Source organism: Pan paniscus, chromosome 2, assembly GCF_029289425.2.
Source record: "Pan paniscus chromosome 2, NHGRI_mPanPan1-v2.0_pri, whole genome shotgun sequence".
Lineage (NCBI taxonomy): Eukaryota > Metazoa > Chordata > Mammalia > Primates > Hominidae > Pan > Pan paniscus.
The window spans coordinates 162,893,254-162,906,545 of record NC_085926.1 but is presented as its reverse complement, the minus strand read 5'-3'; the positions used below and the strand labels follow the sequence as shown (position 1 = coordinate 162,906,545).

At 30.8% G+C, this 13,292-nt stretch overlaps 1 protein-coding gene across 1 annotated transcript in view; it reads left to right on the top strand.

Moving 5' to 3' along the window:
• Positions 1-13,292, top strand: part of SI (sucrase-isomaltase) — a 99,815-nt gene that overhangs the window by 70,270 nt on the left and 16,253 nt on the right. Inside the window, exons 36-40 of the mRNA XM_003817701.4 lie at positions 420-507; positions 1,477-1,615; positions 9,768-9,901; positions 11,661-11,695; positions 11,782-11,898. Coding sequence (XP_003817749.2) covers positions 420-507; positions 1,477-1,615; positions 9,768-9,901; positions 11,661-11,695; positions 11,782-11,898 — 513 coding nt within the window. The remainder of the gene's footprint in view (positions 1-419; positions 508-1,476; positions 1,616-9,767; positions 9,902-11,660; positions 11,696-11,781; positions 11,899-13,292) is intronic.

Here is a 13,292-nt window from a genome sequence, read left to right as displayed (position 1 = left end):
CAATAGAGATACTTCTTGAAATTTTCTGCATTTGTAAACTATTAATATATCTTGTAGTTTTAGCAGTAAAAGCAATTGATATCAGGCTCAGGGCAGGAGTGGAGGGGAAGGAGATGATAGGGCACATATTATTATAATGCTAAGTCTTAAAGATATGAAAATAAACTATTTTATGGGTATAAGCATAATACAGAGAAAACAGAACATTTTATTTTTCAAAAGGAAACTGATTGAAAAAAGCAATCAATGAGATAAACTAATATCATTGAGATGTTTTACAATTTTGTTTGTTTAGAATAGTGAGTATATATAACATTGTTCAAATATGTTAACCTACTTACTTTTTGAACTAGCTCTTTTGAGAATATACATTGTAAATTTATTTTTTGTTTACCTTTTTCTGTCATCTTTTTTTTAAGGATATGAATGAGCCATCAAGTTTTGTAAATGGAACAACTACTAATCAATGCAGAAATGATGAACTAAATTATCCACCTTATTTCCCAGGTACAATATTGTTGGTATGCCTTTGATATTATCATGTTATTATTATATATTAATAGGTATATAATATAAACTGATATATATCAGTTAGCTATACATAGAATATGTATATAGAATATATATATAGAATATATATGTATATATAAAAAATCAGTTCGATATATATAGAATGTAGGGAATAGGATTCACACACCCAATTTTCACTACCCACCCACACACTGGACCACACCTTGACCCATTACCAATATTATTTAACAACATTTTGAGAAAAAAATCAAGGAATATATTTTATCTACATGAACACAATTCTAAATTTGTTTGAAGTTGTTATTTTGGTTTGCTTAATAATTTTCCCAGATTCAAAAAATGTTAAATACTCTTTAAGATAAAAAATAAAATTATTTTGAAAGGAAGTTTTTATAAGTGTTTCTTTACTAAGGATAAGGGAAAGAATGCTAACACTTATCTGTTTACCTTTGACATAGAAGGAAATGAAGATGAATGTGATGTTTCATATTCATCATCATTCTCTTATGCAGGCAGAAAACGTCACAAACTATTAGCACATAAAGTGATGGCAAAACTCCAGAAAAAAATCTTAAACTGAGAAAATGTGGATCAAAAGGCAGTGTTATAACATTTGCCTAGCCCTTAAACTCTGGGCTTTATGATACCAAGTGAATTTTTAATAAAACTCTAATCAGTGTTCTCCATCTAAATGCACTAGAAAGAGTAGACATTGAGGAGTGTACTTATTTTTCAGGTTTTTATTAATTCATGTAATTCAGTTACAATTTCAGGCCATTTTAAGTTGATAATTAACTCATACAAAGTATACAAATGGTTAAAATATACATAGGTTTTATAAAACACTGATTAATTTCTTTGTCAAGGAATACATAATTATGAGTTACACGTTTCATTGTAGGGCACTGTATAATATATTAATATTTTTTCATTGATTCTTTCCAGAACTCACAAAAAGAACCGATGGATTACATTTCAGAACAATTTGCATGGAAGCTGAGCAGATTCTTAGTGATGGAACATCAGTTTTACATTACGATGTTCACAATCTCTATGGATGGTCACAGATGAAACCTACTCATGAGTAAGCAATGTTCTGAATTATCCTCTCTGACTCTTTTATTCTTTGGATCTTACATTTAATGCTATCATTTTAACAGTCCCGACAATCTTCTCTTGTATCTCTTTACTTCCCAATTGTTCTCTGTAACTTCTTCCTTCATAGCATTTAGAAAAAATGTGTTTTTCTATCTAATTTATCCAAATATCTTTATTGTTATTATTCTAATTTCTATACTATTCCAAAATAAATCCTAGACCATTTTTATTTTGTTTCTATGTGCCCAGCATAGTGCCTGGCCAATTGTAGGTGCTCAATAAATAATATTGGATTAATATTAATAAATTAATTAATAACATATAATTTGATATCATTAAGACATAAAGCATCAAACATTTGGCTAAATCTGTTATTTGAATTCATTGTCAGGCCAGGCACAGTGGCTCACGCCTGTAATCCCAGCACTTTGGGAGGCTGAGGCGGGCGGATCAATTGAGACCAGGAGTTCAAGATCAGCCTGGCCAAAATGGTGAAACCCCATCTCTACTAAAAATACAAAAAATTAGCCAGGAGTGGTGGTGCAGAGCTGTGGTCCCAGTTACTCGGGAGGCTGAGGCACAAGAATCGCTTGGACCTGGGTGGCAGAGGTTGCAGTGAGCCAAGATTGTGCCATTGCACTCCAGCCTGGCAACAGAGCGAGACTCTCTGTTTCAAAATAAAAATAAAAACATAAAATAAATAAATTCATTATTAGTAAATTAGAGCCCTTTTAATGAACTTCTCAAATATTAATGATCATACTAATTATCTGCATTTTTAACAAACTTTTATGTAAGGCCAATGATGATGGAATACAGACCATTCACTGAAAATCAATTCTTTATTAGCACTTTCCAATACAAGTTTTGCAATGATTGAAATCTGGCCAGGCACAGCAGCTTATACTTGTAATCTCAACACTTTGGCAGGCTGAGATGGGAGGATCACTTGGGCCCAGGAGGTTGAGGCTGCAATGAGCTGTGCTCCTACCACTGCATTCCAGCCTGGGCAACAAAACAAGAACCTGTCTGAAAAAATAAATAAATATATAGAAATCATCTATAATTCTGGGTGCCAATGTGGTACTTACCAGCCATATATGGCCATGGAACAATGTGTCTAGTGTGACTCAGGAATGGAATTTTAAAGTTATTTAATTTTAAGTAGTAGTATACAATAATTAAATATGAAATAATAGATAATTAGTGGCTACCATATTAGACACTGCAGTTGTAGATCCCTGGCTTTTGACTACATATTATAATCACTTGGAGATTTTCTTTTTAGGGTTTAGATTTTTTTAAGTGTCATGTGCACATAGTAGGTGGGTATATATATTGGGTGAGTGAGATACTAAGCATGCAATACACAGTAATCACCTCATAGAAAACAGAAGGATTTTTCCCCCCAAGATTTATCCTTTGTGTTACAAACAATCCAATTACACTTTTAGGTTTTTTTAAGTATACAATTAAACTATTATTGACTATTATTGACTATCGTCCTGTTGTGCTATCAAATAGTATATATTATTCATTCTTTCTAACTATATATATAGCACCCATTAACCATTACTGCTGTATTAGTCTATTTTCACTCTTCCATAAAGATACTACCTGAGATTGGGTAATTTAAAGATGTTTGTTTAAAGACTGGGCAATTTAAAGAGGTTGAATTGACTCACAGTTCTGCATGGCTGGAGAGTCCTCAGGAAACATACAATCATGGCAGAATGTGAAGGGGAAGCAAGGTGCATCTTACATGACTTTAGGAGACAGAGATAGTGATGGGAGAACTGCCATACTTTAAAACCATCAGCTCTCATGAGAACTAACTCACTATTACAAGAACAGCATAGGGGAAACCGCCCCCATGATGCAATCACCTCCCACCAGGTCGCTCCCTTGACAGGTGGGGATTGCAATCCCTGATGAGATTTGGGTGGGATCACAAAGCCAAACCATAACACTTGCTTTCCCTTCACCCCCACACAACCCTTCCTAGCTTCTGGTAACCATCCTTCTCCTGTCTATATATATGAGTTCAATGTTTTGCTTTTTTAAAATTTTTAGCACCCACAATAAGTGAGAACATATGAAGTTTGTCTCTGTGTCTTACTTAATTCATTTAACATTTAGTGACTTCTAGTTTCCTACATGTCATTGCAAATGACAGGATTTTATTCTTTTTTTATAGTTGCCTAGGACTCCGTTGTATACATGTACCATATTTGCTTTATCTAATCATCTGTTGATGGACACTAAAGTTGCTTCCAAACTTGGCTATTGTGAACAGTGCTGTAATAAACATGGGAGGGCAGATATCATTTTGATATATCTTTCTTTTGGATGCATATTCAGCAGCAGGACTGCTGGATCATATAGTAGCTCTATTTTTAGTTTTTGGGGAAATTTCAAACTGCTTTTCATAGTGGTTGTATGAATTTACATTCTTACCAACAGCGAAAGAGCATTACCTTTTCTCCACAGCTTCAACAGCATTTGTTACTGGCTGTTTTTTGGATAAAAGCCATTTTAACTACGGTGAGATGATGTCTCATTGTAGTTGTGATTTGCATTTCTCTGATGATCAATGATGTTGAGCACCTCTTCATATGCCTGATTGCTATTTGTATGTCTTCTTTTGAGAAATGCCTACTCAAATATTTTGCCCATTTTTAAATCAGATTATTAGAAGTTTTTCCTATAGAGTTATTTGAGCTCCTTATATATTCTGGTCATTAATCCCTTGTCAAATGATTATTTGGCAAATATTTTCTCCCATTCTGTGGTTTGTCTTTTCACTGCGTCTTTTGATTGGAGTGTTTAATCCGTTTATATTCAATTTCATTACTGATGAGTAAGGACTTCCTCCCACCATTTGTTATTTGTTTTCTGGTTGTTTAATGGTCTTCTCATTCCTCTTTCATTTCTTCTTATTTCCCTTTTCTCTGGTGTTATTTGATTTCTTGCTTTTTATATTTTGTATATCTGTTGTATGCTTTTTCATTTGCAATTACCAGAAGGCTTGTGATTTTTAAATAAATTATTATTTAATTGGTCTCTTTTATAGCCTAAGCATCTGAATATTTAAAACTTTCCAGGCAGTTCTAATGAGCAGACAGGGTTGAAAACTTCTGTTCTAACAAATAGCTGAAGTTGATAAAAGAATAAAAAGCATTTTGAAGAGTATGGATAAAATTTCTCGCTTAGTAAAACGTACTTATCTTATTTCTAGCAATTAACTCTTAATCAACTCAGAATACATGAATGTATGACCAAAAACTCACTTGTTCACCAAATCCAAAAATAAAACACTAAGTTATTTTAAGAGTGAATAAACTGGCATTGAACAATGCCTTTTCACTGGGGCAAATGTTACTTTTGATTAACCCTGCTGGAACGTAATATTGGGGCATAATTATCCACAGCTAAATTTACTTTAACTAAAACTGTAGACATTAAAAAGAACAAAAATATTGAAAATTGACTGATGATCTTATTGACAAAAATTATGCGCTTTGAGTTGAAAGTATGTAGCTTAACAAAAATTGAAAAAAATAATTCCTCTCCACAGAAGACAGGAAATAAGTATACTTCTGAAGCACATTACAGAGTCAGACATGATTCTTGACACATTGTGGATGCTTAGTAAATTTAAATAAATTCATCATTATCCTGTTATAATCACAGGTATCAAAGTTATTTTGATAAATTCAAGGTAGATACAGGTAAATTTCCAAATAGTCCATATGCAGAGATATTTAAGCATATGTAAGGTCCATTTCCACTTTTAAGTAAAATTATGAGGAGGAAATCAGCACAATCTTCCATGGAATATCCTTGAAAATGAAATCAATATACATATACTTATTAGTGCTAATTTTGCTCTCGTTCATAAAACTTTTCAGTGCAAGTTTCAATCACATTACTTATATTGAGTAGATTAATTGGATTAAGTATTAAGTAGCCTACTTTATACAGTCTTAGATTTTTCATATGTTTCAGATACTTTCTTAATATTTTAATTTTTTCAATTACAAAAAACTGTTGAACTTGGAAAATTTTAGAGATTAAATAATTAATTACATGTATAAAGACCTTGACAAATGTAAAAAAACACTATAAATAAGGTACATGTTACATTTAAGCAAATTATGAAGAGTAAAGTCTTTCTGTTTATCATTGAGGAAAACTGAACAAATTATAAACACACGTTTTTTTCTCAAGTTATACAGACCATAGCATTTTGTTTTTTAGTGACTTATTTTCTGTCTTACAAACTGCCACATATTTGACATTTAGCTATTTCTTGCTACTGTGCTCTTTCACTTAACATGAAACAAACAAGAAACACAACGAAAGAATAGCATGCATGGATTCAGAAATGGGATTTAATCAGCTTGAGAAATTGCAGATAGTTTTACACAAAGAATCATGGACACTAATGGCAAATAAAAAAAGCTTCATATAGAAATCCTGCACAAAAAGTTTTGAGTCTTCAGTTGCTCTTATCTCTTGTAATTTGAAATTCAATGTTGTACTGAAATAAAGCCTATTCTTCAAATGTAGAAAGAAATACATTCAAAAATCTACTTCAAATTATGGGTTCAAATTTCAGACAAATATTCAAGGATTATGTAACTACATATATATTATTTTCATTTTTACCAAAAGCTTTAAAGATGTTAGGGATTAGTACATACTATTCATTAGAGAAGACTTAGAAAATTAAACATCTTTGACTCCCTCTGAATGCTTAGGTTGTGTTTTAATATACAATTTTTAAATAAGTGCCCAAGAGTTTTGTAATCATAAAATGGAATGGAAAAAGTCAATATTTATAAATTATTTTTGCAGATATTCTTATAAACTGGGATAACTTGCAACTTGGAAAATTATATTTAATGTAACTTTCTGGAAAAATAAGAGTGCCTTTTTGAAGTGGGGGCATTGTAAACTATAGGAAGTGGTCTCTTGTATTTTTTTTTAAATAAACAAAAACTAGTCTATGAAAAACAAACACAGTATACCTCACCTCATTCACTAATTTAGAAGTTACTTTAGTTATAGCTGTAACTTTCTATTAATCAGCTGTTCGTCTCAAGACCAGATAGTAAATGCATGTCTTCCAGACATTAGATTCTGAATGATATAGATGAATAGAACGTTGATACAATTGGTATATCAAAATATAAAATTTGAGATATGAATCTATAAAACTCTTTCCATGATATAGTCTTTCACATTGTCTTCTTGCTAAAGGAAATTTCAAATTTCATTAATTTGTTATACACTAAAACATAATTAAAATATTTTAGCCTACAAAATACTTGTTATCCAATTTCAAAATTAAAACAGATATTACATTTTCTGATCTAATGGTGACTATTTGAAATGTGAATTGGGAAAATTTATATTTCTAATAAATACTAAATATATAATACTAAATATATTGCCTTCAAAAATAATTCAATAAAATATCTTTGATTTTTCAAAGAGTTGTTTTCATAAAAATGAGGATAACAATTCTGTAATAACTTTCTTTTCTCTACTATACAGCAGTCTATATTCTAAAATAATTTAACACCATCCAATCATGAGAACACCATCCAGTCATGAGATAGAAGTGTTTGGAAAATGTTTATAAATTGATTTCATCAGTAATTAAAGATAATAGTGACATTAATTAATTTAACATTTTCTTTTAGAAACTATGACTAAAATAAAGATATTAATTATTGTTGGAAGATTAAAAATATGTTTTAAATTTTTAAATTTAATATTCTCTTCACATATTTCATTTTTGTAATATATATGTAGAGTTTCTGGTTTTAATTCTATAAAAAACTTTTTTATAATAATTGAAGATATATTCTAATTTTTAAAATATATTTCAAGAAAATGCTCTTGTAGGCAATAATAAACACACAACAAAAATATCTCTTTCCTATAAGCTGAACTCTCCAATGTCAAGTGGTAACAAAGAACAAACTCTTCTGGCTTAAAGCTGTTTCTCAAGAATAACTTAAACTAAGTTAATTGTTACTGAACAATTTGTAAAATTGAAACACTGTTGGAAATAATTAGAATATATTTACCGTGTTTGAACTTTATATCTTTAGTGGCGTCAAATACATATTCTGTGTGAGGGTTTACAGAGGAGATTCCTCTTATATAAGAGTTTAGAATTCCCTTAAGAGAAAATTATTATGTAAATACTTCATTTATTTTATAGTTTTATTTTAATTTACAATTAACAATAGTAAATATGGAGTACCTTGTGATGTTTTCATACATTATACAGTGTGAAATGATCAAATAAGGCTAATTAGCTTATTTATCTTCTCAGATATTTATCATTTATTTGTAGTGAGAACATTTAAAATTCTTTCTTTTAGCTATTCTGAAATATACAATATATTAACTACGGTCATCTTGCTAAATTTATTCTTCCTATCTAACTTTGTGCCCATTGTGTGAAACTACTTTATGTAGAATCCTTATCAACCTGATAAGCATATATTCAGCTATTAATTTAAAGTATCAGTAAAGAATTTTTTCAAGTGTAAGATATATAATAGAGAAAAAAAAGAAATCCTCCAGAAACATAATTTTCTTGCATGTGAACACGTGAAGAATTTGTGACAACACTGTCCTTGTAAATAAATTTTATATTAAACAAAACTAATTTTGTTTGCAAATGAACTGAACTCCAAAAATACATTTTCATATAGATTTATAGAATTATCACCAATTATTACTCTTCATATTTATATATTTATTTCTTATTAAATTTCAAAAAATATATGTAATGTATATTTAAAAGATTAATATTCCTAAATGGCCCTTTTATATTTGTTATGAAAAAATAAAGCAGTGAAGATCATTTTCTTTTATTGGTTTTTTAAAACAGTGACAATTTAGAAGTAGAACATTTTAAGTTAACTAACACAATATTGCCTTTATTAGCAAGTGATGGTTCAATATGTTATGTCTGTTTAATACATTTTTAGTTTCTTGTACTTTTGACTTAAGACATTTGTTAATTCCGAACTTTCTTGAGCTACTATTACATGCCAAGCATTGCATTAGATATAAGGAATGCAAGGAAGATTAAAGTATAGCGCTTGATTTTAGGAATCTCAAGGTGTCATGGAAGGAGCTTTATATACATACAAACACTGGGATCCTGCTGTAACAAGGAAATGACTCAATACTTTTGATAATGTGTTAGTGTCCAGTAAAGTCTGCCTAATTATGTATTTGTGGTATCTTCTTCTAAGATAGTTCTGTAGCTCTTATTCATATTCAAATTATTTGAGTAATATAAAAATAAAATTTTTATTTCCAACTAATATTAGAGTAAAACGTTATTGATACTCTTATAATCTGTGTTCAGTCAGAGAGAAAGGCAGAGGGAAAAGAAAGGGAGATAGAAGAAAACAGATGAAGATGATATAAAAATACTTATTTTTTTTTCTAAAACTAGAACATATTTTAACATGCATGTCATTAAATTCATTCTCCAAAGACTGAGAAGGGAAATAAATCATATGATTTCATTTACACAACCCATTCTGTTGAGAAGAACTTACTCCCAATAGATTCTACACTTGAAATGGAGCAATTCTTTTTAGTTTTAAGACCCGAGAATACTTTGCTCTCTTCAAATTAAACCTTTAAAGCAAAGAGTATGATAGTAGGCATTGTCTGCACAGTAATATGTACATTAAGTGTTGATATGTTACAGTTGAGAGGCGTTGGGGCAATGAATAGTTAGAGCATAAGCCTTTATTAAAAATACATTAAAGTAAAATAAAAAGCTCAATGTGATGAACTTGTTGATTTCATTCAATTAATAGTTGATATAACTTGTATTCATTGAAGGAATATATAAAGGCCTCTTAATATCTGCATGTCACTCTGGTAAATGTTGGAAGGGAAAAAGACGTCCTTTATGTTTTGAGGATTTTATAATTTAATGAGAGAAGACAAACTTATCAAGAGCCAGTTGTAATAAGTGACAATATAAGCACCACAAATCACTATTTTTTTTTTACAAAGTCGTCATAAGTAGATATATTTGGAGAAAATATCTCATGTAAAAACTCAAAAATACTTCTCTACTATATTAGTGCATTGCAGAAGACAACTGGAAAAAGAGGGATTGTAATTTCTCGTTCCACGTATCCTACTAGTGGACGATGGGGAGGACACTGGCTTGGAGACAACTATGCACGATGGGACAACATGGACAAATCAATCATTGGTAAGTGAAAGTCACCATCTTTATTATTATTTTGTGTTTTCTATTAGATACTCACTTTTGCTGGTGCTAGGTCATAACATTTATAAGTCCTCAGAATTTTGTTCTTCACATCGTACTTTATGTCATATAGCATCAGAAAAAGACAGTGGGCCAGGAAGCTGGATTGAGGGTGCTGTGTAGAAACTAATGATCTTCAATTAGCTTATTTTGAGGAAATAGTGTCATTGTTATTGGCCTGAGTTTCCTTACTGAAAAGGGCAGTAGCTGGCAAAGATAACGTCTAGAGCTAATAGAGAGAAATGAATAGAAATTCTAGATTTCATGGCTATTATTAAAAAGTCAAAAAATAACAGATGCTTTCAAGATTGTTGAGAAAAGTTGACATATATACTGTTGGTAGTAGTGTAAATTAGTTAAACCATTGTGAAAAGCAGTATGATGATTCCTCAAACAGCTAAAAACAGAATGACCATTCAACCCCAAAATTCCATTAGTGGTTATATACCCAGAGGAATAGAAATGATGCTACCATAAAGACATGCACAAGAAGGTTCATTACAACACTATTCACAAAAGACACTTTTCACCAAAGACATGGAATTCGCCAATTCGCTATTCACCAAAGACATGGAATCAGCCTAAATGCCCATGAATGGTAGACTGAATAAAGAAAATGTGGTACATATACACCATGGAATATATACAGCCATAAAAAATGAGATCATGACCTTTCAAGGGACATGGATGGAGCCGGAGGCCATTATCTTAAGCAAACTAACAGAGGAACAGAAAACAAAATACCACATATTCTAACTTATAACTGGGAGCTAAACACTGTGTACACATGGACACAAAGAAGGGAACAACAGACACCAGGGCCTATATGAAGTTGTAGCGTGGGAGGAGGGTAAGGATTGAGTAACAGCCTGTCAAGTACTATGCTTATTATCTGGGTGACAAAATAATCTGTACACAAAACCCCTGTGACAAGCAAGTTACCTAAATAATACACCTGCAAATGTACTTCTGAAACTGAAATTTAAAAGATTCTAGATTCTAGGGAATATAAATCACTGATAGATGCTAAGAAAAAAGAAACATTTCGAACGAAATTTGGAAAGAAATTTGTGACAATAGTAGAATAAGTGCTAAATAAGACATTATCATTTTAATAGAGAAATAGATAGTTTTGTGCTCTATGTTTAGTCTTAAAATTTGTTCACCATTGATAAATAAATTCAAGGAAAACAATTAATTCTTAGAAATATTCCTTTAAAATAAGAGCTCAGAAATCATATTCATTGTATTTTATAGAATTGATTACTCCTTAGAGGATTTGTTTAATAAGAATGATTCAGTTTTTTCAAATGATAGTCTGAAACCAATTGAACCTATAGTTCAATCAGACCTATAGTTAAGTAACTGCAGAAATAGCATATTTATTTTCAAAAATGAAACTGTGGACACCACTTTCTTCTCACACTATAATGTGTTTATAATGTATTTGTTGTCTGAATATGTCACCTTGCAAGTGTCAAGGAAGCTTATAGTATCTTATTTTTGTAAATATCATAAATGCTACAAAGTCAAAATGTGTGAGCATTATGAGAAGCATTATGAGATAATTATATTAATAATCTGAAAAATGTTTCAGGTTTGGAGGTTGATATTAAAAAGAGAACATCATCATAAATAGAAATAAAAATATTAAAATACATGAAATAATAACTTTCTAAGATATTTTTTCTAACTTTTTCAGGTATGATGGAATTTAGTCTGTTTGGAATATCATATGTAAGTAGTTTTATTCCTTTTATCTTCATAAATTATAAACATTCATAAACTATTCAAATTTAACTAAATATAACAATATATTTTAGACTGGAGCAGACATCTGTGGTTTTTTCAACAACTCAGAATATCATCTCTGTACCCGCTGGATGCAACTTGGAGCATTTTATCCATACTCAAGGAATCACAACATTGCAAATACTAGAGTATGTAATTACTACATTTACTTTCAATATTTTCTTACTTGGGCTATGCTTCATTATACTTTAGTGTACATGGCTTGGTTAGCTGGTATATTTATTGATGTTATATACAATTTTGGAGTAGTGAGGAAATTGTCTGGAGGAACTTTTTTTGAGTATCTGGGGAGACATTACTAAAAATTATGGAAGAGTAGGAACAGTTAGAGCCAATATCTAAATAAGCACTAAATTTCATGATGCTGACTTTCAGTGAAGAAATGCAGAAAAATGATAAATTAGCAAAATGCGCATGATGGACAGGTTAAAGACAGAGCTGGCCTTTAAAAGATGTGCTCTGCCTATAGTAAGTAAATGGCAGAGCTCGTGATGTGCTGTGAAATCTACATGGTCCCCACACTGGAAACTTGGGTAGAAATAGAGAGTAGGATTTATTTTAGAAAATGCTGAAACACAAGGATTGTAGGCAGAACGGAACCACGTTTGAAAGAATTTGAAAGCTGGACAATAGAGACATAACTTGACGAAACAGTAATATCTCAACAGGAAAATTTGCTGTCAATAATGCAATTTAGAAAGCTGTAATATTGGGAAAGTAGAGCATGAATCAATGAAAGCTTGGAGAGAGATTCATTATTGAGAATATACTATTTCATATTTACGAAGTCCTTGCTCAAATGATTTATATATTCTAAAAAGGGATATAAATAATAGACCATTTTATATGTAATAGGTCAGATACAAATAAATGTCTATAAGGGAAAATAGATTAAGCTAAAGTGATGGAGTTTTATAGAGATTCTGCTTTAGGAAAAGTGCTCAGAAAGGTATTAAATGAAGGAATACTAGAGCTGAGATGGGTGTGGGGAACAGTAACCAATATAAAGGTATGGAGAATTCCACATGGGAGCAACAAAGTAAAATACCCAATGATTGTAATGTGGTTGGTGTTTTTAAGGAAAATTCAAATGCAGAAGGAGGGAAAGACTGAGGAAGTATTTCTAAATAAAAATCTAGAGGATAGAAAACTCTACTTAAGTTTAAATATGAGTTGGTACAAATGAACTATTGAAATGTGTTACTCGAATTGTATAGTTTAGAATTAGATGCTTGTGTATCAACATGTTAAAACTAAAATCATATTAATCAGGTCAATAAGCAACAGATATGATCTTTGCCTTTTTTCTTCTTATTTAACTTTGGAAATACCAGCAATAGGATTACATACAGCTTAACAGTTCTTGGACCATTTTTACTTTCAAGATTTTCTGTATTCTAATACTGCATATAACAGCTATGACACAAAATTTTCATTCAAACTTTCTTACTCCTAAAATACAGAAAAATTGGAATCATCATCGATATGACACAACTATAAAGGGCCCCAGTCATGCTGATGT